We start from the raw sequence: 27,212 nt of genomic DNA on the forward strand, positions 1-27,212 counted from the left end.
GCAGCAAACCCTTGAGATGATTAAAGGGATCCACAAATTAGAATGAAACGACACAGCGTACAATGTATGAAGGGCCGAAATGCATTTCTATTCATCTCAGGACATGCTGAAATAGGGAAAACTGGAGAAAAAAAATGCACCACACGTACATAGTGGTGGTCTTGCCAGCTCCATTGTGACCAAGCAATGTGGTGACGTGGCCCTCGTGGAAGGAAACATTCAGGTTATCAATGGCCACTCGGTCACCATAGATCTTGCCGAGACCATGAAGGGCGACACCCACAGGGCGCTCGGAGAAATCCTCGCCACTCTGGGAGGAAAGAGTGCTCTTGCCTGAGAGAAACATGGAGACAGAAGCAACCTGTAAATCAAACTAACAGGGGACAGGAATTAAATGGAGAGTGAGGTGGAAAATATACATGTCACGAGGCATCAGGTTTAGAAAAAAAAAGTGACAGACAATGAAAGGGAAGACATCATGTTCTTGCTTCAAAACACAACACCAGCGGAGACAGAAGCACTTATTGTTATCGGCTGCAAGATAGTGCAATATCTTATTTTTTTCCACCTTTTCCCTTGTTGTCGTTGAAGACAGCTTGATTCCCCTGCATGACGTTGGTGAAGAAGAGTCCTCTGCCCGCATTACTCTTTGACTTAATGCAACAGCACAGGTTGGCCCAGAATGAGGCTTTGAAGGGGAAGTACCATGGAGCTGGGATGCCATATTTTCCTGAAAGGTTAAAAAAAAAAAAAAGGAAAAAAGAAGCAGAGATTTATATGATTAATATATGAAAGTATTTGGGTGATGAATACAAAACCACATCAGTGAATGGTTTAATAAAACGTCAATATATTTTTCACATCAGTACTCCTGGATTTTAAATGTGTTTGTTTTTTTTGTTTTTTTGCTGCAGTTTACCTGGGAAGACCATCCGGATGTAACCCCCGATGATGAAGTAGAGGATGGAGTCGATGAGCATCAGCCAGCACAGCCAACCGAAGGAGGCCATGTCACCAGCGATGGGAGAGCTGTATGCATTGCTCCAATGAATTCCTAAAGAAGTAAACAAGGGAAGAGTTATATGGTGCCTTCCACCGACTGAAGGGACTCGTTTGAGGGCAGTGAGACGCCTATGCGATCATACCTTCTCCTTGGCTCTCATAGCGAGAGACATATTGACTGGCGTAGCTGAAACAGGTCGGGGAAAACAAGCTCTGTAGGAGAAAGAGAGACAGATTAGACGGGAAGCAGGAACAGAAGCAGCAAAGAGAAAAGAATATCAAAAAACATGTCTTCTTTTTTTCCCCCACATCGCCTCTTCTGTAATTCTGCTCATCTTCACTCCTGACAACTGTGTGGAGTATGAAGTGATATATTTCAAAAGCATTCCTCTACATAATATGAAGAACTTTGTTCAAGGCAAATAAGGCTTTAGAAGTGTGCACTGATGTCATGTTGAATGAAAAATAACAACAAAGCCTCACAATGGGAAACAACTGAGGCCACAAGCCGCTGTTGTTCTCATAACAGAACTGCCATATTTGCAGCAGTGCAAATACAGTTTGAATCATAATACCAGTAAAATTGTTTTCTGAGATGGATAGAGTAAATAACATTTTGGAATGAAGTGAAATGACGTTCTATCTCCTTCTGCATTATTTATCTCTTCACTCAATTCTTAGCATCTTCCAGTTCAAATTGCATTATTTAGTATTTTAAGTTCTTACATAAGTCACAAGAATTTAATATACATGACTAATGATACAGGAGGCTTAGACATGTCTCACCAGTGCGCTCTTCTGGGAGAAGGTGAGATTTGTCTCCACGGCCATGACCACGATGAAAGGGAAGAAGCAGAGGATGTAAAGGAGGCTGCCGCTCAGGCCGGCGATGTAGGTCTTGTCAAAGAAGGAGCTGATGAGGAAACTGAAGGCCAGGATGCTCAGACTGTAGTCACAGAGGTACAGGAACAGGAGGAAGCCGTCGCTGTGGGGCAGGATTTTGCCGTACTTCAGCACCAGAGTGAGGATGATGATGGTCACCACCAGATAGGCGGCGCACTCCAAGAACCAGGCAAAGAAGTGACTCAGCGGATTGACCCCCATCATCTTCATGTACTGTGAAACAAGAAGAAAAGAGAAACGGGCCTTAAACTACTGAAATGTCAGGAAAATCAGAGACATTTCTGTGCCACCAGTGCCTGTGAATGTTTACAACTGGGACACGACATGACACATGAAAAATGAATGTCACCGAATCGGGGAATGCGAATGGAAGGAGGGGTGGGGGGTTGATTTAACATTGCAGTTGAGCTCAAGTTTCTGAGAGAAAATTGCTTGCTTTTCACACCGGCGTCAACTGATTTTCACAAATTATTCGTATTTTTTTCTTTCCACAAGTGATTAACACAACCAGCTGACCCTGTCAACTCAAAAATAGAGTTTGAGCTTAGATCAACCGTACCTCGTGCAGTCTCAGTTCTCTCTCGTGCACCAGCTTCTTCACAAAATCCGCCACAAACAGCACCCAGGCTATCATCAGCATGAGTGGGAAGACAAAAGAGATGGCCTCCAGGTATCTGGGGAATACAGAGACGCTAGACGTCAGTCAAATTTCGAGAAAACCTAACATCCAATCACTGTCAACAACAAGAGATGAAAAGGTATCATTCAGTCACTGCCCTTGACAGATGGAGACAGGGGGATGAAGAGTGGAGGAGCGGTGTTGAGGGGGGGGGGGGTTGGGGATTTTGACAGCCATGTTCTGATCCTTGTGTTATTTTCAAATAATAAAAGCCTCTGCATTTTATTATTTCATTTCTTTTACCTAATCATATCTAGAGCCTGATACATGAGGATTTAGTGCTTGAAATGTTTAATACTACACATCCATATTATAAAGCTATCGTGTCAGAAATTGAGTTGTGTAATAAATCAGAATGACAGAGAGGCGAGGATCATCATATCTTGCAGTTGGTCAGAAGGCAGCCAGCCAAAGACAGAGGCCCGCTGGTGTTTCTTAGATGAGATATCAGCCCTGTCTTAAGACACACTCGAGGGCAAGAGCAAACATAGGCATTACGTTCAAGCATGATTTATTGGACACACTGTTGTGTATCGATGCACATGTTACACAAACCCATGTTGAGCAGGATGTGTACTAGTGAGTTGAGTGGTGTGCTCCTCATAGACAGATATTAAAGGCCTGAAGGGCATCTGACTGTGTGTGTGTGCGTGTTGTGTGTGTTCATGCTTTTCAAAAAATTGGATGCACAACAATGGTGAATATTCATTCACATGGTGCGGAGCCAATTACGATGTGAAAGGTTCCTGTGGATGAACCCAAGTGGCAAATGAATAATAAGAGTGCATGCATTATTCCACATCAGTGCCTGTACATCCACTCAGGGACACTGTGTATCTTTCCCATGCATGCATTAATAGGGAAGGACTGTATGTTCATACTGTATCTGTATGTGATTTCTTTTTTTTTGCATGTATGTGTGTACATGTCAGTAAACATCCGTGCATTTAGGGGACTCACTCATCTCGATGATGGCATGGATAAGGGAAGGGCTGCAGCTGGACGGCCGGATCTGTGACTCTCTGCCCGGCCTGGGTCTCGATGATAGCACGGTCAATGTTTTCCTGCAGGTAGATGAAGCCTCGATTGTAGCGCATCGTCTGCCGGGCCAGGATGTGAGTGTCCTTCACGAAATAGGGGTTCCGCACTCTGTCAGTGCGCATGACATTGTCCATGTGCATGCGGATGGTGTAGCTGACTTTGGGCGGCAGGGAGGATGTGGAGGATGTGGAGGAGTTGGAGGAAGACCTGGCCTTGCGTGTCTTGGATGAGTCCTCGTCTTTGGGAAGCTTGAAGATGACACCTTAAAGACAGAGCGTACAATCTTACTGTATTCAGTTTGTACTGAAGGGCAACATTTAGAGATCAGGCTAATTCTTTGTGTCTAGTGTCCTAGATAGAGTCTGAGTCAGATCTCTTAGCAGTGTCCTCCACTCAACTCGTTATCAACAGAAAAGACCCATTGCTCTTATCTTAAACTAACACAGAAACAATCCCTGTCGGGCATTACTGCACAGTGAAAGGCAAACTAACAGCAAGGGTATTTGTAAAACTGGTCTGTAGTCCTCTGTTATGTGAACAAACCTACAGTAATGATTAATCAATACTATAAATCTCTTTCAAATACTTGGATTACACTGTGCATGATTTAAGAAATGTAAAACCATCCAAAACCAATATCCACTCAAGCAGATTAGAAATGACTGCAGGGCCTGGATGCAAGCTGCACTGCCCAGCAGACCTGGAGTGAGTCTGCTTTTTTTTATACAAGGCTTGTCCATTGTAGCCGGAATCTACTCACTGGCATAGAGATCGCGGTTTTTGGCGAGTTCCTGAGCTACGTTGTCGAGCTCCTCGGCAGAGTTGTAGCCGCGGTAACGGTCAAACTTGATACAGGAGGAGAGGTCAACCATCAGGGTGGACAAGGTGGTGATCTGCTTCAGTAAGTGCTTGTTGCTCTCCAGCATCACTGTCATGTTAGCTTTAAGAAAAAAGAAAGAAATGAATTCACTTTGATGAGTAAAATATTTTAGCTTTCATTGCTGTAAATCCAAAATCCATTAAAATAGGGATATTTGTTGTGACCGTTCCTGGTATGTTACATCTTAACCTGGATAGAAATGTAGTCAGACAATACAGGGTAATCTAATTAAGTACCTGTACATCAAAGTTAGAGCTTGGGGGATTTGACTTTGACTTGAGTGACATGTGTAATCTCATCATGGAGAGATGCCCTCAGTGAATCATGTTGAAATTAGCAAACTGCTTCCTGTGAACCTAAGGAGCAGTCCCATTTTCTGATAGCATGGATATTTTACAGGCAAGAGGAGAGGGAGAAATAAAAAAATAAAAAAAGGTAAGGCTGCTATCTGCAGCTTACAAAAATAAGACCTTCAAATGTTCACTCACAGAAGTTGCTGAGCGTCTCCTTCATTCTGCCAACATTGATGTCTGTCTGCATCTCAATGAAATTCTTCACAAAGGAATTGCCGAGGGAATTCTGACAGGAGAGGGAGTGGAAGAGATGATGTACAACATCAAGATTCAGACGCTAGAACACGTCGAGGACCGTTACAAAGTTTATCTCTAGGGCTTCAGACAACAGCGAGCCGGCTACACAAGTCAGATATCCAGGAGACAGTTCTGAGTGTGGTACATACCTGCAGCATTGGCAAGGTCTGGCCCAACATTTCAGCAGACTTCATGAGGTAATCGGAGGAGTCAATCCAGTCTTTTGAGTATTTCCTCAGATTTGCAAACTCCTGCAAGGTACTGTTGGCCTGGGCAAGGTTAGGACAAGGACAAGATGTGAGATGACTGGGCATCAGCAAGATTTCATAATCTGCTGTGTTTCTGTGTGTGTGTGTGTGTGTGTGTGTGTGTGTGTGTGTGTGTGTGTGTGTGTGTGTGTGTGTGTTGCTGTTTAAATCTGTGAAGGCAGCAGTATGCTAAAAACAAAGTCAAGCTTTCAAAAAACAGAGCCTAAGTAGAAGACAGTGGTGCATACAAATATGCATATGTTCCTTGAAATCTAGCATTTTTTTTACTTACTCATACCAGAGACGTAAAAGGTAACTATAGCCTAGGAAAGCTGGAAACAGCACTGACAAAAAAAACTACTGAAGGAAACTACTGAGAGGATTTAGAACATAAAGTTTATAAGGTCATGAAGGTGCTAAATCCCAGTACATGCCGACAATGAGGTGTTGGAACTGAAAACAAAGTATAAGAAAAGAAAGTGGAAATGCCCTCACACAAGGACAATCACAGTCATGTTTATAGACTGCAGCTGAGCACAAAGTCTAACCACAGTGGCCAGAAAAACTATAACGTAGCAGGTTGTATATGTGGTACTTTATGCCCATGATACCTAAAACATGGAATTTAATGCTATACTGTATATTAAAGCCCACAAAGAACTTTCATTTTGTGTTGATTTTGGCGACCCCTGTGGACAAAATCAGTAGTGTTTTGCCAGAATGAAGACTGCAGTTTCCATGAGCTCTAGCGCGTATTGTCATAAAGACACTTAAAATAATATATTATTTTGATTAACCATGGCCAAAAAACAAGGCACAAGAAGCAGTGTAAGGCAAATTAAGTATTATAAATACTTTAGAACAGCCTCGAGGTCTGATTAGCCTGAGTAGAGCCGTAAATCGTTTCGTCCATGGACCGACCCGAGCACTGCCTCCCTGTTACACTATTTAGAAATACCTTATCTTCCCACAAATTGGCCTCATTTACTGTTTTACACACATTGTGGCTTAGTAAGAATCAGCTGGTGAGTAGGTGGATTAACAGGCTGAGGAGATAGATTTATTTTAAACCATACACTCCATATACCTTCTCCATTATGGCCCTGGTGGTGGGTGTGTCAGGGGTGTACAGGATTTGTCCCATCAGCATTGGTTTGAGGAAGGCCCAGGCAATGGCTCCTCCTGTGGTGTTGACCATGTCCAGGTACATGTTCATACAGAAGGGAGCTACACAAGGAACAATGAGGAGGATCATGCGAAATGTAGATGAATAAGGTTGTTGAAAATCCACATAAATGGCAAAAAACTGAAGCCCATCCTCCGTCCTACTTACAGGCATTTCGTGGAATCTTGAACCTCTCAATCATCTCCTCCCTTTGAGGGTTATTGGAGGTGGAGGGGTCTGACTCCGACGCTGCAGGGAGTTTGGAGATTCCAAACAGAGCCATGATTCCGTTACTGCACAACGCTCGAGAGATGGTGACGAACGTAGCTTGGGTAGAGATGGTGGACCTCTGTCCTCTGGTCATCTGGGGGGACAAAACAAAGTTTAAGACTTTCCTTGTATCAAAACACATTGTTATAAGAGCCTCAGCAAAACCAGTATAATGACACATGAACCAAAATATTTGCTTTCCTTTTGATTGGCAAGGTGCAAATTGAATGATGGCATGAACAAACAGACAAGCACATTAACATATTGCAGGCAAAGCAATGTGGAGTATTGAGGAGTACAAACTTGGCTGAATTCATTGTTGGCTGCTAGGTTGAGGTCATCGATGGAGAGCAGGAAGCCTTGGAGTTGACCAATGACGGGGATAATCTTGTCCATTGCACCTGTTATTACTTCAATCACCTGGAGCATGGCTCCTACCAGGCCCTGCATTTCTTCAGACAGCACCATCTGAAAGTAACAAATCCACATTTAAACATATTTCTATTGTCTGTTCATTTTGCAACGACATTTTTCAAGTTCACAGAACCGCCTGCGCATTGTCATGTTTTGCTTCATCTCTAAGATCCTTTGATGAAGCTTCATAAGTTGCATGTCGTGAAACGGCAGCGGCAAACTGCTTTCTCAAACAAAAACAAAAAAACACACTTGTATAAAAGTGATTAAATATAAAAGGTCTTTCCTCAAAATGAAAAATGCTCTGCTCAGGCTACATCTCATAAGTTTCATACCCTCACAAAGTCACATTTTCGTATTTCTCTCTTAATCATATTGCAGCATTTGTGACCTTTCCTCTCTGTCCTTGTCATTACTTTATGGGTTTTTTTTTCATTATATATTTAAACTATTTCAGTCAAGGGAACAAGGTAAAGATTGTAGCTGCTGCACAGCAATGGTTGGGGCTGGTAAATTTGAGGCCAAATTAGGCAATTTGAAAGTTCCAAAGCTGTAGCGCATATATAGAAAGATTGAAAATGAATCTAGCAAGAATTGTATGGTATATGTTTGCAGTACTGTTTACAGTCAAACGTTTTGATGCACTGTAGGCTAAATTTTTGATAAATCAAAAAGATGAAGATGAAGATGCTCTTTAGCAAGTTTGGTGTCAATTGAGCAAAAATTGTGGGAGGAGACAGCATATTAAATTAAATGCAGGGTGAAAATTAAAAAGAAATTCCATTATATCTTCTTAAACAAAAAATATTGCAATTGAAATAGAAAAGAGTTGTATCAAAGAAATAATTTTAAGACAACTGTTCTACTGTTCTAAATATGAATTTGGGATGGACAGTGTTTGCTGTCTTAGATCAAATATAAAAACATCTGTAACAGTATGAAATGAATTATTTTAAAATGTGACAGAGAGAGCTTTGTCTAGTGAACAAACAATTTCTTACACAAAAGCATTTCTCTCTGACTCACGTTCCTCAAACAAACAGACTGGAGCATCAAAAGTGTACTGTGACTGCCCAATGGAAACAATTTCTTTGTCCATTCAGCCACCACAGAACAATGTGCAATCATCAAATTCGCACATTCTCTGCAAAATGAAGGCAATTTACTACTGTATTGCAATTAACTACTAAAGAAACTGAACTATGTTACTTTTCTGCAGACAAAAAGACTTGGACTTACTCTGTAGATTAGTTTTTCCATGTCGATATGACGAGCCATCAGCAGGGAGAAGGTGTACCACTGTTCAGGAGACATGGAGCAAAAGGCCCTTAAGAGGACCTGGTCCGTCTCACTCATGTCCATGGTTGCCATTGAGTTGCATTGACGCAGGTTGAGCAGCCAGGATAGGATCTGGCAGCGGGAGCACAGGAGAGGAAATGAAGAAATGCTCTAAAACTACACACAGTCCCGCCTTTCGTAGTACATTCACATCACTGATACCATATTCCTATTCTAATACTAGTTCTTATGTGGTAGACAGGTTTCCAAACCCCTGTGCTAAAGTGGCAATTTGCAACCTGGTGGGTGTAAGTTCTCTTCCATTTAGTAAAATCGGGTCAGTTTTGCCTCTCTGTATACAAGAATTGTGGGTGATCAAACATCCATATCAAGACAATTTTGAGCGGTGAAATGGAGAGAGGACAAATGTCAACCAGACACTAACTGTTCCTCAAGCTGGCACTCATGGAAATGCATTTGTTCCGATTCAAATTACATTTACTTGTCACACAGGTCAGCTACAGCTCCATTTAGAGCTGTTATTTTACCCACCTGTGTACTGTGCAGAAAAGTAATGTGTTGCCTCCAGTTGACAAACTCAATTAAAGTGATTTTCTCTGCAGTTTTTGCTTCATAATCTGCAATGTACTCGCTAAGACTTCCAGATGACAGGCTTTTATTCCACTAAATCATGTCTGCTGTAGAGAAATGGTCCATGGAGAGTGGCCAGCCACTGAGTGATTTTGATTAGGCCTGTAATTCAGTATCCATTGTACTGTAAAGTCAACAGTTTAATTTCTTTCTTTCTTTTTTTTTGGCTTGATTGATAATGTATTAAATAGAACAAGCTCACTTTACAAAATGCACCTTCTCTGCCATTAGATCAAGGTTACTGGGCTCTTTCCCAATCACAGTGTTACATTTACTGCAGGTTGCAACATAACACCACCCTTAAGCACACAGGCTACATAACCCTCATGAAAAAAACAATGCAATGATGCAAGTCTATATAAAATGTTAATTAAAGGGGGAAGATCTGGCACTGTTTTGAAGCAGCAGAAATACTCAGTATTTTCCTTAAAGAGACCACAACAGACCAGATAACAGGATAAGACAAGAGAACTACAAGGCAAACACGATTTTCAAATATGAAAACATGGATCTTGTTGCACAATTGAGCAACACGATGACCGTGCATGGTTGCACAATCTGCAAAACTCAGCGTGTCATTAGGTTCACTAAAGACGTGACTAAATATTTGCTTTCACACCTAAATGAACTGTATGTGAATGCATGACGAAATTGCACCTGGCTCACCTCTAAATTCCTGTTTGGTACAGTGGTTCCCATTAGCAGGTTCAGAGCTGCTGGATCAAAATCTGTGTGTTGCTGAACATCCAGAGCAAAGGCGGTTTTATTTCTCAGCAAATCACCGACCATCACCGCTCCTGGGAAGTAAAGGGATGTCAGTTCATCTCTGGTGTCATTATATTTCATAATACATAATGCAGTGTAGAATAACGACTGCATTCCCTACAATAAAAAAGCTACTACAGCTGCTTTGTGTTTACATGTAGCTTTCATTTTTTTATGAACATTTGGTTGTACTTGTTTTCTATAAAAACTGCTGCAACTGTCTCCTGAGAGGATTCAGCACTCACTGACACATTTCCTCAGTAAGTGAAGGAGACAGCGTGACAGTGACGATGTTTACAAGAGTCACAATCATGGACAAAGTCACAGTGGAAAAATGGGCCGCTGTAATAACTTATTATTGCTGGATAATCGACAAACAAGCAAAATAGTTGCGCAAGTGAGCAACAGGTGAGATGAAATGAGCAGTCGGTTGCTATGGAAACAAGGTTTGTAATCTGCTTTCTCTCTAGTCACGGAGCAACGCGCAGCACCCTTGTAATACAAAAGTGACCACATCACACACACCAGACCATGTAAGTGCTTTATTATTAAATGCAGCTTCATTACACTGTGCTCTATTCACTCGCATACTGCAAGTCCTTAGTGTAGCAGCCAGGTAGACATTTATGTGTGTAGTTCACTGGCAGTGACTGGAGAACGATTGCTGAGGTGTTGCTATACATACATATGCTGTACATTCTTGGTTTTGTCTTACATCTTGTGCAAACTATTGTTATGTCTCCTTCTATTTTCTATATTGATCATAATTCCCTAATATCATAAGGTGAAATAGTGAAACTACTCACCTGGAGAGGTTACATTAATGTTGAGGGAGCGCAGGCTGCTGGTGTTAAAGCCCATACCCTGACTGATCACAGAGGTCCTGTAATCACACACAAAAACACACACATAAATTCAATTTTACGGAAAAACTAGCCCTGTTTCATTAAAATCAAATGCTGTCAGGCATCCTGCACTCTAAATTAGCTGAGGTAAAAACTCAAAATAAGAATTTTGCCTAAGGCTAAAAACAACAGCAAATGGTATCTCTAATACCCTTAAAACCCCGTGAGGTTAGACCTATAAAGTGCAACAGCTGAGACCAGTCTGGTACTTTTTAGCCAACAATACCAAAGGGATAAGAAGGGTACACATCTACAAAAGTGGCTCTCAAATTGTCCCTGGTAAATCCCCCCTCATCCCACAGTTTTACAAATCATTAATTGATTTTTATAAATCTGTCATTTCATTTGTATAAATATACACTGAAATATAAAGTTTATGAACCAAATGATTAGAGTTTTATAAATTAATGATAGAGGAAACAACTAACAAAAAAGTGTCCAGGTTGAATGCAGCGAAATAAAGGTCAACACAATAACAGCAAACATTTGATGGGTTATTTTCCCTCCCATCATTTATATTCATTGAGCAAAAAAAAATTCAACTGGCTGCTTCAAAACTGCTCTTTAGAAACCTCTGCACAGAGGCTAGGTTCATCTTTATTCACAGTCTATGCTCTAGGCCTGTCTGCCCCCCCCCCCCCCCCCCCCCAGTCTGAGAATCACTGGTCTATAGAAAGGTGAGAGCAGCTCTCTATCAACAGAAGGCTGTGAAAGCTTTTCAAAGAAAAAAAATGCACAAAAGATAAAGTCAATGTCAGTACCAGGTTGCCTCGACGTTGTAGGTGCTAGGATCTCCAATGAAGGTTTGGAGGAAGGCATCAGTCAGCGTGGTGGTGTTCATCATCAGACCCTCAATCAGCATCTGCAGGCCGGGCAGCAACGTGTGACACAGCTGACCAGGCTCTATGGAGAGGTACTGCATCAACAGCTGCACGGACTGTGTATTCTCCAAGGTGCAGACCTGTAACAGAATCCACATTTGCAGCAAAGATTGGTTGGTTAGTCATAAATTGCAACCCGTTGTGGCGTGGGAGTATTTTACTTTATTGTTCACTTTCCGTTTTAAGTCTGAAAAAAAAAAAATCTGTGTGAATTCCAATCCAAGTAAAGGATATGATCGTAATAGTTTTTTTTGCTAAGTTTTACTGTGGCTGACTCTGACTTCCAGATTTTTGCTTTGATGTCTGAGCAAAGCGATACATACTTTGATGATTAATGATTTATAGCTTTTTTTGCACAAACACCAAATAAGAACACATCGGCATCACTGTCAGCTTATAAAAACCTCATTTTGTTCAAACTGTAACCAACAGCCAGTTAGTGGTGTTGTTGTTATTCTTGCACAGTTACATATTTTGCAGAAATGTGACTGCCAGCTGACTGTAGTACAGTGGGTCAACCACATTCAAACCAAACCAGACAACCAAACATGGCCACCTCATTAACACGGGATACTTTTATCAGATACGTTGCAGCTCATTAATATCAAAATGATTTTATATAAAATTATTACAAATTGTAGTCAAAGTGCAAAAAAATCAGCTTGTTAAAATATTCTGTCTTGTCAAAGTTTTCATTTCTTGCCATTATGATGAATTATAAATGTGTAAAAGTGGCAGGGTTAATGCAGGGACCTGGGATCTCAGTTGGTCAAGTTGCTCCGTGAATCGCGGGTCTGTCACGTCAATTTGGGTGAGCCCAATGACTGTCTGGAAGGTCTGCTGCATGAGGATCAGGTTCTCTGTGAAGGGAGGGGGAGAGCAAAAGGACAGAGGGAAAAAAAAATTAGGGTGAGAAAGGTTAGACAGAAAGATGGGACGGGAAAGGAAAAAGAGGGCAAAGAGGTCTGTAAGGTGAAGGAATAACATGACATCCCACTGGGCTTCATTACGACTCCCAGCATTACAGGGCAGCATCGTCAGGCAGCGAGCAGCAAATGATGTGCTTAAAGTGAAGCCCAGCGCAGGACTGATGGGGCCAGAAGGGCCAGCAGTACTAGATGCTGCCGTGCATTAAAACACATCTGACAAGCCCTAAGAAAGGCACAACCTAAGGTAGCAAGATGTGATGACAGAATATTTAATTAGGCCAAAATTAGACAATGGTGCTGTTTAATATCAGGGTGCTCAACACCTAGAGGCCTTTGCTATTACAACAGTTCACTCTGTCCGTGTGTGTGTGTGTGTGTGTGTGTGTGTGTGTGTGTGCATGAGCATGTGTGTAGAGAAGTGAAGCTGCTGCTGCTTACAAAGTGATTCTGTGCACTAAAAACATTATCACACAAGCACAGGCGCCAATCAAATGGAGGTCATAGATGTCCACTTGTGTGAGTGCGAGGGGAGACGTTTAGCGAAGGCGGACGGGATAAGTGATTGAATTCTACTTTGCTAATGAGATTTAAAAAGGTGCTGAGTGGCTTTCTGCTGGAGAAGGGCCATATGGCCTTGAGCTCTTTGGGATCTCAAGCTAAGCTGGTGTGAAGTCTTCTTCCTCATATCATCAGAATGAATTACGCCGCACTATAATCATGTATACAATAACAACCGTATTAACTACATGATTTCCGTCTTCCCGTAATCTCACAACAGCTCAAAAGCTCAGAGAAAAAAGTGGCACTGTTCCAAGCTGTGTGACTGTTTCAATGCCACATATATACTGTACAACGGCACAGCAGGTTTGTAAACACAAGCCGCAGTGTAGGCTCTACAGCCCAGTGACAATTAGACCAAGCGAGAATGGGAAGGAAATCCACTGCAGAGGCAGTAGGTAAAGTTAATGGAGAGAAACTGAAAGGCTAAAGCATCATTCATTTGGGGATTCTCCATTTAACTAATGAGCGCACATTTCTCGTTATAAAGCTGCCCTTAGCTCAAGAAACCTCTAAATTTCCCCAGTCAGATAGACAATAGATCTGAAGTGTAATGTTACCTACCTTGAGACTCGTTGGCCAGGACTCTGGTGATGTTTTTAAGCACAGCAGAAAATGGAAAGCCACCAGGAAGCATATCAACAGCATTCATCAGGAGATCCATTGATGACCTGCAGGAGATTGAACAAGGACTGTTAGTCAACCAGGGGCCAATGGAGACAACGTAATGGTGGAAGATTAGGCAAAAGGACAAGATAACAAGCAGTTATTCTTGGATCCTGGAGCAAATTTACATCTTAAGCTAGATACTGAGTTTACTCAAACATGTATCTTTCCTCTTTTTGGCTGATTCCTAAAGCTACTGTATATTTGACAACAACATGAACTTACATCTGGAACACGCTGGGTAAAGTGACAAAGGAGAGCACCCCGAGGGCAGCGTTAAGCGTCTCTTCCCGAGAGTCATTGAAGCCCCACGGAATGCCACTTGTCACTCCATTCAACACCACACTCAGATCAGGGTTGGTAAAGAGCATGTGGGCTGTCTCCATGATCTCCTCTGAGGTGGGAGGGGCAGAGATGGCTTTGAACATGGCGGGGTAGTTGATGTAGAACAGGTCTATGAAGTCGTCCATTGGTTCCCTCGGTGGCATCATCTGGGCTTCACGTCTGTGTCGGGATCTCATTCCATGGTTACCGCCCATCATCTGTGGTGCGAACATTGCTGGATGTTGGCCCATGGGGGGCAGGAGACCACCGGTGCTCACCACCTGCCTCAGCATTGCAAGTATGTTTCCTACTAGGGTCTCGAATAGTTGCGCGTTCCCTGGCATGTCCATACTCATCTCATTCAGGGCCGACAATAAAGACCTGATGATGTCATACATTCTAGGAAGGAGCTGGGTCATCAGATCTAGCCCGGTCGCTTGAGTGGAGGTCAACCACGCAGACATCTCAGCCACCTTCTGCACAATCATGCGTGATCCGTTGGATGCTAGGAATTTCTCCATGGCGTGGTAAAGCATTGGGTCGTCACCGAATAATCTCAGCTCAGTTATCAGTCTGACGGCTTCTCTCATCAAGTCAGTAAGTGATGCCTCATCGAGACCTGTGAAATTCCCCATGAACATGGAGAAGATGTCTTCCGAGGTGATGTTAGCAGAGGACAGGAAGATCATTGCTACTTCTTTGAGAAGGTCCTGGGCAGAGGTGTCGTTTTGAAGAAGGTTGATGTTGCTCAGCATGTGGTGCAGTGCTTTCTCCATAGCTCTGATGTAAGGCTCGAGCCATGGGGCCACTTTGAGCAGCTCCTCAGAAATCATATTGGCAGCAGACAAACTGTGGAGGGGAGAAATTCACAGAATATCATATGTAGTCTCATATGCAAACACTGTGTGAATAGAAAAAAAAAGATATTTGTAAAAACTAAAGCATTTGACTAATGACTTAATCTCAACAACTTCTTTCACGCAAACCATTTTCTTAAGAATTTCCTCAATAAAATAATTCCATAGAACTCAAATTTTCAGAAGTAATGTTTCTTCATCATCATTCTTTACACTTATTCACACAGTTTTTTTCATTTCCCGATAATAGACTGTGGAGTCTTTCCACTGTGATCAATGATCTATAACTCATGTATTCAGACCTGATTGATTCCCTACGATATGCAGAATGTGATCCTTATCACCATGCCGGCTCATTATTGCAGCTGGCGCATAAAGGGAAATCAATTTTAAGAGGATGTCTGAGTTAGCTGAATCATGGTTAAGTCACTATCAGTGCAGACCTCCCTGTTTTCAGCCAGACCCGCATTTAATTAATCAAGTTGAATGTAAATGTGATCATTCCAACTGGTTGTGTAATTTTACATATACATCAAATTGGCTTGACTGCTGCGTTATAGATAATGTTGTAGACACAACTATAGCAGCAAGCTCACGTATAGGAGTTTGTGTCCATGTGTCTGCACAGAAATGCATCTCACTCTGAGTTCAATTATCATGCAGAACATTTCCACCTTTAAATAACATACTGTTAAATAGATCAGACTGTCATCATATTCGGTGCGTTGCATTTTGTGACTGCACTACATTATATGACTGCACCGCACTGTTTCCATATTCTATGACTGCAGTGTAGCCTGCTCTGTCTGATCTACTGGGGCCTCTGCTACTGAGAGAAACAGGAAGTACAGTGTGGTGGGCTCCTCATCAAAAGATTTTAGAGCATCATGACAGTGATATAATCTGACTGTAGCTGTTAATAGTCACCTGTTTTGTAACTGCATGTCCAGGATTTGGTTTTGCCAGTAAAGCTGTGCCTCTGGGCTCAGAGGCTGGCCTGTCAGCATGGAGAATTGGCTGGAGATTGTCATGATGAGCTGCTCTGTCACACGTGTTGCGTTAACATTGCCTTGGTAGAGAGACTGTATGTTCTTGACAATCCTGGCAGCTGTGGCACTCACAGTCATTGGTCTTTCACCCATGTGCTGTACAGACAAAACAGAGCAGGAATGGCCCATTACCAATTGGCTGCTTTCTCTGTGTGTCAACACTGCCACCAAGTGGTGGAACTGTTAACTTAACTCAAATCGATATTAGAGTTTGGCACACTTTTAGATGTGTGAGCCCAGCAAAAAAACAAAACAAACAATAACAACAACAACAACAACAAAAAATGTAATATCATTCTATCAAATAAGTTTCCTTGCAATTTCCTATTCAGTTTACTTACAATGCTCAAGTTGGAGAAAAACATGTTGGATTGGGCATAGGCCTCCAGTACAGGCTGCAGGCTGATGTTACACCACATAGCCATGGTGGCAGGGCTTAGCCCTGCTGTCTCCCCTACTGGCGCCCATAGTTTGAGAACTCCACTGCATTGCAATGTGCCATTGGCCTGGAGGGGGGAAAAGACAGACGTCTCATTGTGTTTCACACACATTGTTCAGAGAAAACCAGTTCAGACACAAGACAAACATAGAAACAGAACAAAGCGTCTACAAAACAAAAGCCAGCGTCACAGGGGAAATATCATCATCTCTCTGTTCTTGCAGTTTACGGAAAGCAGAGAAAAGGACAGAGGTCTCACACAGGTATCATCGTTTCACACAGCCTGACACATCAGGTATACACCCACACATACTCTACATGCACACACATTGTCAGTGTGCATATACTGTATACTGGGTTAGCGATAGTGTTTCTGACACGTCTTTAATCTCCCTCTAAAATATACACAAGACAAAGGTAACATTTTCATTTTAGAATGATATGGGGTAGGGCTCATCTGATACTGGCTTTCATAGGCTAATAATCATATCAATACATCAGATAAATATGCTCAGGGAACACAGTGATAATATTTTCTACTTATGAAAACAAAAGTAACTGTACACATTTTAAAGCACTGAGGGCTGAAGTAAATTAGCAATATTAATAATTAATTTAATAATTTGACATTTCAGCAAACATACCCATTTGTGGAATAAATAAGCTACATCAATGTCATGTCTTTATCACACACTTTTGCAGGGAGTAATTTGTAGTTTAAATGCTTCATTTGCAATTAGTACATATATTTACAAATATATTTTTTGTTGACATCGTGTCAAAGAACATGATTAAACTATGTTAATTTTTTCCTCAGTGTGTAGCGGTGGCATCACATTTTATTGTACCTCACACAGCACATAAAACCACATTCTAAACTAATACTGCACTATCACTGGCTGAGGTGCATTCTTACTTTTCAAGGAACCAACAACAAATCCCAGTCAACAGGTTCATCTTAATCAAAGTTAAAAAAGCCAAGTCATACCCATATATTTCTCATGTCTTGGTATGAGAATGTTGAGTCACTAGATCTCTATGCAGGCGGCTGGACCAGACACATTCTACACTTAAATGGAATAACACTGGTCTTGAAACCGCTTCACTATCGCTTAATTAGTTGTGACGCCAAGATGAAAGATAGGTAAAGGTTTGCAATAATGCGTGAAGATTTCTGGAACAATGTAAGAACTAACTCTCACACACACGCAAACGCAATGTCCCAAAACAGCGCCTGGCAGTAACAGTGTGCAAATGTAATTCCTGAGAGAGTAGCAGTGGTCTAACCTGCTGAGCTGCCAGCACCGTGCCTTCAATGGCAGACTGCATATTTACTGAAGCTGCAGACAAGTTGAAATGACTGGTGTTCACAGCCAACGCCACTTCTGTCATCAGGGTCACCACTGGCTTCTGAAGGCTCAGAATCAACACTGAGAGAAAGAAAGGACAGGTTTGACCAAAATGAATGGCTTTACTGAAAGATTTACTTACATAAGTTTAGAAAAACATGATGTAAATATTTCAGGCATTCAAAGATTTTATGTGTGTTTTGTATTTACAGTACCATGTACTGCACATAATCTTATGTATGTTTTAACATTATAACATTAGTTTTGTCTCGCAGACCCTTCAACTATAAATGATTATGACATGATCAATTTTGATCACTGAACAGTCTAACCTTGTCCTAGCAATACAAATGTAAGACAACAGCCTTGCTGTTTGGTATTGTTCTTACTGTTTTGTGCTTGTATGTTGTTCACGATAATTCCTAGGCTTTTCTCAACCAGTGGCAGAACAGATGAGATGTTGTGCCACAGCTCTGTTCCCTCAAAGGTTGACAGTAGTGCTGCTACCATCATTTCAAGTCTGTAACAATACACAAGGCATTCAGTTTAGAACAATCCCAGGGAAAATTGAAGAGCAGTCTTTATCATGACTTAAAAAAATCTGAATTAAAAAAAAACAATGCATTATTATCTAATTAATTAATTATTTGTTTGTATTAAATCGCCACAGACAATTAAACTTACTTGTCCCACATGTTTTGATCTGCCTGCCCAGTCAGCACCTGCTGCAATAATGTGGAAAGGTGAGTAAAGGTCTCCACAGATGATGTGATGGTGTGATTTAACCCAGGGATTCCAGTGACAAGCGGCAAAACCATGTTCACAAGCTGGCCGATCTGACAGTGAATAGAAAAGACAAAAATAAGTTTAATTGTCACACATTCATTTTCATGTGTTTCAATGCGAAACCAACACAAGTTGCACTGCATGACCTACCTGATCTATCACATATGAGAAAAGAATGCTGAGAATGGGGAGCATAACTTTGATAAATGATAAGAGTGTGTTTTGTTGTTTTGTTTGTTTTGTTTGTGATGACTAATGATGCTACGTTTCAATACCCACATAATTATAATATAAGATAAGTGGCTCGTGACTGTGGGTGTTGGCCATTCCAGTATCCACGTGATAAGATGCTTAATCAGTTCTCTTCTTTTCATATTTTCATACATATTTTCATACTGCAGTATATGACTTGCAAATGTTTCATTTAACACACATGACTTCACACTAATAGTACTTTAAAAAACTTAAAACAGATTTTAAAAAATGTCATTCATATGTCATACGACTTACCTTGCCAATAATCATGGGCATTTTTTCGACTGAGGCATTCTGAAAACATGCCCAGAGACTCATGTTGCCTGAAATAATAGGAGAGATTATTCACAGAGTGGACTTCACGCTTAGAACATACAGACATAATTCTACCCATGACATTTAGTAGAGAATGTGCTACTGTGTGTTTTTAGGCGGTCTGGCATCAAAGCTTGAATAATGAAGTGCACTCCATCAGAGTTCATCAGGATTCAACATGTCCACCAACAGTGACACTGAGATGCTGACTTGCCTTGGCCAGACTCCAAGACGAAGTGAGTGATGTTAATGAACACAGAAATGTAGAACTGTGCTGTGCTGTTTTGTGGTAGAAGGCTCTCGACTGTCTTCATCTCATTTAGAATCCTTTAAAAACAAAAGCACATCATATCTGAGAACATATTATCAAAACATTGTCCCATCAGATTTGATCAAAGGATTGCAGATGGCTCAACAGCATGCATTCCATGTTCCTGTTTGGTTTAAATTATTCATCTGTGGGGGTTGTTCATTACGGTCAATGGCATGCAGAGGCCTCATGGGCTTTTATCCATGTTATCAACTGGGACTATTTTTCAGAGATCCAATATGAATACAATTAATTTCCATCAATTGAATAGTGGTATTATACAACAAAATTAGCCTTGAATAACAGGAAACACAAATGGATGTCTTAACTCAGATGGAAAAAATACTTATGATACTAATGCTGGTGTGTTCATTTCTAAAATGTTAAGATTATTTTTCTATACATGTGCACAATTAAACCCGCAATAATGTGTTTTGCTTGTTTGTTGTATATCATGACTACTTGCCTTAATGAGGACAAGAGCTCACAAGCTATAGCAACAATAGTGAACCTTTTGGGTCAGAAACCAAAACCAAAAGATGCCAAAACATTGAAGAAAGCTGAAAGGCCCTGCAGAGATGATGAACCTTGGAATTTGAGCTGATTTACACATTAAATTCCATTTTAATTACACAACATTTCTCTTATTAAAAAGAGCTACAGTAGTACAATGAGACTGAATCACTGTAAAAGCATAGACTGTACTCTGCAACACTAACCCTAACTACCCTACAGTTTGTTATAGATTTTTATCCACACAATAACTGAAATATATTATGTATAGTGAATTTAAGGTGGTACTGTATTTGAATTTTTTTTTTTTTGCGTCATTTTGATTTCAAGCCTTTTTGAACTGAAACAACCAATGAAAATGTTTTGGTAAAAAAAAAAAGAAAAAAATAACATAACTTACAACTGATTCCAGCTGTCTGGTCCACCAGGCGTGGAGACGCTCTGGAAGTATGTGGTAGCTATTTTGAGTCCAGACAGCAGGTATACGCGGACCGGTTCTGGTACTATCTGATGGACGACGCTCTCAGCTCTCTCGAGGATGAGGAGGGAGATGTTACGTGCTGAGGCGAAACTCATGTCTGGTTGGACGATCAGCTTTAACGAATCCTTCACAATTTCCAGGGTGGTATTCTGTACAGAGGACGGCAGTGGCTCCGTGGCTGTTGTCAGGATTTGCATTGCGCTTTGGACTGCTTCCACGATGGCGGCTACGAAGCGATCACTCTGTAGGCCACCTGGTTGCTCTGCCACCATTAGGGCTCTGCTCAGGGACTGGGTGACATTTTTAATCAGAGAGAGGTAAACCAATTGATCTTCACTCAGAAAGTTAACTATAGTCTGCATCAGGTGTTGGATGTCTGTCACAGGAGTGGAGATATTTATGGAGGGGTCTCCCCATTGGAGCATGCTAGTAAGGACCAACGGGACACTGGGTTGTTTCATCCATTTCTGTATGAGGTCTAGGTATAGCTTGATTTGTGACCCAAGGACATTCAGATGAGTTGCGTTGAACATTTGCTCTGAACCTGGGACTTGATCCTGAGCCTCTACGTTGACCTTTATGAAGTTCCATAAGCGCTGCAGAATCTCAACAACTGTCTGGCCAATTTGACTCACCCCTTCACCATCTATTGGGAACTGGAGGCTGTTTATCAAGACCTCCACCTGGTTACTGATAAACAGAGAGAGATTTGTTTGTTCCAGCTGTAATGCCACTTGCATTTGAGTGAGGGAGAAAAATGGCTGGAGGAGCTCTGAAGCTGAGCTGTTGCTGAATATATTTTCCAGCCTTTTCAAGTACCACTGCACAATCTCCAGATACACCTGTTGAGCAGAAGTGGAGTCCATCATCAAGGTGGTGTTAATGTTGTCAAATGGTTCAGTGTTGGCAATCAGTTGTATCAGACCCTCAACCACTTTGATTTCCTTCATGATCTCTGGAGTGTTCAGCTGGTTTTGCTGGAGGCCCATCTTGATATTGGTCAGTGTGCTGTTCAAGGTCTGTACGAGAACCATGTGCGGATTGGAACTCAAGTTAGTTTGCATGATGTCTGTGACAGTTTTGTTGACGATTAATGGGATGAGAGACAGGATGGTTGTCTCATTCCGGAGATTAGGTAGGTGTTTCAGGAAACCACTGACTCCGCTGACTAATCCCAGAACACAATCGGCTGTCACCTGCGGGTCAGTCTGTGGTTCAAAACACTGGCGAGTGTTGATGATTTCCATTACATTAACCATCAGGTTCTTTATGTTGGCAGCTCCAGCTAGTGCAGCAAAGTCATTCAGCTCCTCAATGGTTAGGTTTGACTGACTCAGAGCATTCTGGACATCAGACACAGAAATATTCGGTGTAGTCATGAGCGATCTGATTAAGTGAAGAATGTTTCTGAATGTTCCCAGAACGGCAGCATCATTTGGGGCCAGGAGGAGTGGGAAGACAAATGAAGCAAGATGCTCATATTCCCTTCCCTCCAGAACCAAGTTGGTTTCAGCTAATCTGATGGTCATGGTACCATTGGCTGAGAGCGTCATGTTTAGTATCTGATCGATGAAGGTAAAGATTTCTGAGATACCAGCCAAACAGTTCTGACCCGCTGCACACTGGGTCAGCTCATCTTGCAGTGCTTTGAAATCCTGGAGAAAGCGAACAGCCTCTTGTTGGACCCTCGGTGGCAGGAATGCAACAAATTGCTGGATTACAATGTTCTGGGCAGCATCTGGTCCAGCCTGAGTCAGGTTCTGGAGACTCTCTTGGGTAAGGAGGTTGAGGAAGTCCCTGGCAAGCAGGTGGAGTTCAGTTACTTCTTCTGCGGTTAGGTTCCCACTTGATAACTGGATCTGATCAATTTTTTGTAGTCTGTACAGAGACACCACCAATTCTTGAAGCTGGCGTAGGTACCCAAGAATGATGTTAGTTGGGTCACCATTTGGGGAATCTGTCACTCTCTTTAGACGCTCAATTGCACTGAGGATGCCCTCTACAAAGCCTGATGAAGTTTGGTTGAGGAAAGGCTGGATGGCTTCTCTAAGACGGGCCACTTCATCGGGGTGGAAGTAGTCAGAATAGGTAAGAAGGCGGTGACCCATGATGTATGGGACAGCTATGGTGAGGTTGCCTTCCAAGGAAAGGAACCGCATTATCAGCCGCTCAAACTCAGGCAGTGTTGGATCTGTCTCATTGAAGGTAAAAATGTCCTGGTTGAGCCTGCCAATCTTTGAGGCAATACCAAGCACTGCAGAGACATTAAGCTGGTTACCATTAAGGAACAGAGGCAGCAATGGTGCCAGGCCTGTGGACTGTAACAGGTTGCTGAGCTGAGGAAGTATGACTTCAGGGTTAGAGATGCTGCTGTCGGGAAGGGTGGAGACATTGCGGAGAAACATATCCAGGTTCTGCATCAGATTGATCAGGTAGTCAGAGAGTGCATCTCCACCTTTGATTTCATCTTTCAAAAATGATGCTGCCTGTTGTTTGTAGAAGTCCCCATACACATACTGCAACAGATTCACAGTTCCTTTGAGACCACTACAGAGAAAGAGAAGAGTGAGTATAAATATGATATGTTAGAATCGTATCAATTGAAAAAGGAGACATGTGTATAAAACAGGAAAAACAACCCTAGTCATGTCAGGTCATTCTCTAATCCAAGGAAGACATCTTGGGAAATACACATTTTCACTTTCTTACTGAGAGTTAGAGGAAATGATCAATACCAAGTGTTATTTCACTTATGATGCTGGAGCCAGCAATCAGTTTGCACAAAAGACAGGATGCTGCTTCCTGCTCTCAACGGTTCTCAGCAGTTCTTAGTTCTAGGGATAAAAATGTCTGCCAGCAACTCTGTAGCTCAATAATTTACATGTTTTAACATCTGTATTTAAAAGCTGTAGGATGTTTTTGTGGTTTTGTAGTGCTTTCTGCTTCAACTATTTCTTGGCTGTCCTCAGACAACTCCTTGGTTTCCTATGACTGTGAGGTTGACAGACAATTAAGAAACAGACATGGTACATAGTTTACCAGAGGATAACAGTTCCCCCATTGTCCAGTGTTTATGCTTAAGCTAAGGTAACCACCTGCAGACTGGATTCATATGTGAAATAGATGGTATCAATCTTTTTATCCAACTCTTGACAAAACCATACTTGAACAGTTGAAAGTCAATTAAGGAAAGGAAAATTCAGTCCCAAAGCATAAACAATGTGCTTTGTTTCAATGTTCAGAAAGACATTTGTCATTAAAGCTCTACAAATATTGACACTTACTTCACCAGGAAGTCTGTGCTTGGTGACATCAGTGCCTGAGTTACTGCTTGCACAAACTGTGGCCAGTCAAAACCAGTATCACAATTTATTCCTAAGGCGGTCATGTCAAGAGAGCCTAAAAGGAAAGGTAAACATATTAGACATATGTACATACATACATTTATTCTTATGTAGAGTCGAATGGGTTGTTACATTTACTGTGAAAACTTTTCATGAAGCTTCACTGATGCAGCTCAGTATTAATTAGTCTTAAGGTTATTATTTATTTACTAATTATGTAGTTATTATATATTAATGTGAAGACATGTTCGAGAAAAAAGAATTGCAAAGAATTAGAGAAACAAAGAAAAACACTAATGGATGCTAATTAGCCCAACTAATGCACCTTGGCACATAACAAAATATGTGTACATGTTGTTCAAGTATTGTTAAACGAACAAAAAAATATCACAATAATAGCTGGAATATATTAGTCGTATGAATCTGACAGTAATTAAAATTGTTTTTTTGGATAATTTCATTTAACGTTTAGGCCAATTTTAGATTGCCTTGGTTTATGCATTTTCAGAGAAGAGAAGAGAAGAGAAGAGAAGAGAAGAGAAGAGAAGAGAAGAGAAGAGAAGAGAAGAGAAGAGAAGAGAAGAGAAGAGAAGAGAAGAGAAGAGAAGAGAAGAGAAGAGAAGAGAAGAGGGAACTCACAGTTTGCTGGCTGAGTTGTGACACCAGGCCTGTAGTTCAGAATCCAGTATGCCATGTGGAAGTAGTTCTTTAGCATAGGCCACAGTTCAGTCCTCTGAATGCTTTCTCCAAAATCCACCATGAAAACGTAAACACTACAAGCAAAGGGAAAACACAATCCTGTTGAGTCAGTGAAATGATAACCCAACAGCATGAAATGAGGCATTGTGCACAAAACACAACACAACATGGTGGAAAATTGAATCTCTTATTCATCTTTTTTTTTCTAGTGCTATAAATTCAGTACATACTGGATCTCAGCCTGTTGATTTTATCATAAGACTTTAAGACAGAACACAGTGCCATTGTCACATACAGTAATGAATGCAGCCATGCAGGTATATAATCTAGTGTTTTCAAAACCTTTGTTGAAGAGTCTCGGTCACATTAGAGGTGCTGATGTTTGGCATCCAGTTTGTCCAGTATGCTCCACCCAGCCCTGTGGACAGTCTGCCCAAAACCTCTGCAAACTGCATACTGCTATTGTTGACGTTGTGCCACTCGGAGAGAATCATGGGAAGTGTTACGCTGTAGTTTACTTGGCTTGTGATTGCGTTGTACACATCTTTCCCCTGTCAAACATAATAATAAACAGGTTAAAAGACACTCTGGCATGAATCACTTCACTTCAAATGTTATGTACATGTAGATGTCAGTATTAAATTATCAATTATCAAAGTGAACACAAATATTATTCATCATTAGTTTAACTTGCTTCATCAGGACTGAGTTGAGGTGGTATTATCTGATTTGAATGACATTGACTAGATTCATATTCTGTCTGTAAGTCCTGAGTGGTTTATGGGAGTACATGCTCCTGCAGTACAGTGGTATACCCAGATAAAATACAAAAATGCCATGTGTCTAGCACAACGTTGGACAGGGATTCATGATAACTATGTTTTTCCACACAAAATTGGGATATGTTTGGACAAGATGGGCATTACCACTTTGGAGTAAAACCTTTTAGGTGGAGTTTAATAACCTTTACCTTCTGAATCAATGGCAGCCAGTCCATCCCTAGAGCTTCCTGAAGAGCAGAGCTGTTCTGGCAGATTGCTGATCTCCACACATCCAACTTCACACTCTCTGTGTTTAAGAGCCACTCAAATGGACCCAGGAGTTCCTCACATGTTTCAGACCCAGATGCCAGACTCTGGTTAAAGAAAAGAAAAAAAAGAAAAAAAAGAATAAGCAAAAAAGCACAAAATGATGAGTGTGTTTGCTACCTTTAGTGGTTTTCATACTATTACCAAATGTCTCTCTGTCATTTCCTGGGGCTATTTTAATAAATTATAACTAATGCATTTTAAATAAAGTTATGTGACCCTGGACATTGCTCTGTTTCCCAACACGTCCTTGTAAAAACAACTAAAAATACAGCCAAAGTCTTGTTTTGAAGAATCAGCCAATTTCCCTTGTTTACAACTTACACACCACCTTCTGAGAAGTGTGAATGCAGCAATGCTGGCAGCTACTTCAAGGTCACTGTGCATTAGCAGTCAGACAAGCAGTCGGATTTCAAATAGATCATCTCATATTGATCTGCCTGAAACTACAAAAATAAGGTCAAGGTTGTGAAAGTAACAATTGTCCCTGTGAGGGATTCATACACTTAAGTACTATATACCTTATTAACCACTTCCATAACACTGTTCAGGACACGACCAAGCCAAGCGCTGGCCTGGGACTGGTTTGTCAGCAATGTCAGATAAGTCCATTTGAATTGATTGGCATCTTGCAGGACATTGGTCATCATATCTGCAAACCAATGAGAATGTCATCAACACATGTGCAAGACAGACATAGGCCACGTCAGTTGACCTGTGTTCTATTTAGTGATGAAATGAAAATTCGGGTTAGGTTATAAACAAAAGGTCTATTTTGTATGCAACTGTTAAGTCACCCACATGACATGACATATATCTCTGTTATACAATACATCGCAGGGTATTGTTTTCTATGAAGTGGTGGAAACTCCTAAAGTCTGATCTTAATCCAGCATCCTCAATGTTCTACTCAGTCCCCAGAGAGAGGGTGTGAACTGGTTTCATTCACCTCTCAGTTACACAATACAGTGGATAGGGTTAGTTAACAAAAGCGACTGCAGTAGTGTGACAAAGGGTAAGTCATGCAGCATACACTTAACATAGTCATTTTTTAAACCTAGTCTCGCTCTTTAATCATTAGAGCTGATGTCAAGAGTTTGTGTTTTCTGAGTTAGCTTGAGTTGAGATTATTCAAACACAATCTTCACGTGACAGGAAATGATGTAGTCTGTGTTTGTGAGTGCTCACCAAATGGAATAAGAATGCTCTTTTCTGCAGTGCTGAAAACAAAACCTGTCATATGTTTAAACCATTACTGTTTCATGTCATACCTTGTGCAGTGTCCATGGCCAGTGTTGACATCATCATGGACTGAAAACCAGTTCTGAGGAAGCTCTGCAAAACCATGTCGACCTCAGGGACAATTTTTACGACCTCCATCACCACTTGACCAACTGTCAAGAACCTGCCACAGCATAAAGCCAAAAGATAATGCACACCAGAGTGGACTGTTTTACTTTTTTTGAGTAGGAAGAATCTACATTTTTTTATGAACCTCTTTAAAGTGTAGTAAGCAGAGGGACAGAAAAACAAGCAGGTAACAGGCAACACAAGATGGTCTCCAATAATGAAATGAAA

The 27,212-nt window shown here is 41.3% G+C and overlaps 1 protein-coding gene across 1 annotated transcript in view; it reads right to left on the bottom strand.

Moving 5' to 3' along the window:
- abca12 (ATP-binding cassette, sub-family A (ABC1), member 12) overlaps window positions 1-27,212 on the bottom strand; it is a 65,555-nt gene that overhangs the window by 27,989 nt on the left and 10,354 nt on the right. Inside the window, exons 13-46 of the mRNA XM_085765628.1 lie at window positions 26,906-27,039; window positions 26,156-26,286; window positions 25,517-25,681; window positions 24,889-25,097; window positions 24,487-24,620; window positions 23,788-23,902; window positions 20,423-23,050; window positions 19,414-19,526; window positions 19,140-19,207; window positions 18,528-18,679; window positions 18,233-18,363; window positions 17,782-17,924; window positions 16,397-16,561; window positions 15,934-16,151; window positions 14,051-14,998; window positions 13,724-13,830; window positions 12,426-12,532; window positions 11,553-11,752; window positions 10,693-10,769; window positions 9,788-9,918; window positions 8,432-8,602; window positions 7,082-7,246; window positions 6,677-6,872; window positions 6,431-6,570; window positions 5,245-5,364; window positions 4,994-5,084; window positions 4,386-4,565; window positions 3,545-3,887; window positions 2,465-2,579; window positions 1,789-2,118; window positions 1,146-1,215; window positions 920-1,054; window positions 569-730; window positions 150-333 (exon numbers count right to left, since the gene is read on the bottom strand). Coding sequence (XP_085621754.1) covers window positions 150-333; window positions 569-730; window positions 920-1,054; window positions 1,146-1,215; window positions 1,789-2,118; window positions 2,465-2,579; window positions 3,545-3,887; window positions 4,386-4,565; window positions 4,994-5,084; window positions 5,245-5,364; window positions 6,431-6,570; window positions 6,677-6,872; window positions 7,082-7,246; window positions 8,432-8,602; window positions 9,788-9,918; window positions 10,693-10,769; window positions 11,553-11,752; window positions 12,426-12,532; window positions 13,724-13,830; window positions 14,051-14,998; window positions 15,934-16,151; window positions 16,397-16,561; window positions 17,782-17,924; window positions 18,233-18,363; window positions 18,528-18,679; window positions 19,140-19,207; window positions 19,414-19,526; window positions 20,423-23,050; window positions 23,788-23,902; window positions 24,487-24,620; window positions 24,889-25,097; window positions 25,517-25,681; window positions 26,156-26,286; window positions 26,906-27,039 — 8,478 coding nt within the window. The remainder of the gene's footprint in view (window positions 1-149; window positions 334-568; window positions 731-919; window positions 1,055-1,145; window positions 1,216-1,788; window positions 2,119-2,464; window positions 2,580-3,544; window positions 3,888-4,385; window positions 4,566-4,993; window positions 5,085-5,244; window positions 5,365-6,430; window positions 6,571-6,676; window positions 6,873-7,081; window positions 7,247-8,431; window positions 8,603-9,787; window positions 9,919-10,692; window positions 10,770-11,552; window positions 11,753-12,425; window positions 12,533-13,723; window positions 13,831-14,050; window positions 14,999-15,933; window positions 16,152-16,396; window positions 16,562-17,781; window positions 17,925-18,232; window positions 18,364-18,527; window positions 18,680-19,139; window positions 19,208-19,413; window positions 19,527-20,422; window positions 23,051-23,787; window positions 23,903-24,486; window positions 24,621-24,888; window positions 25,098-25,516; window positions 25,682-26,155; window positions 26,287-26,905; window positions 27,040-27,212) is intronic.

This window comes from Trachurus japonicus, chromosome 21, assembly GCF_045865225.1.
Source record: "Trachurus japonicus isolate A0001 chromosome 21, Traja_1.0".
Taxonomy (NCBI): domain Eukaryota; kingdom Metazoa; phylum Chordata; class Actinopteri; order Carangiformes; family Carangidae; genus Trachurus; species Trachurus japonicus.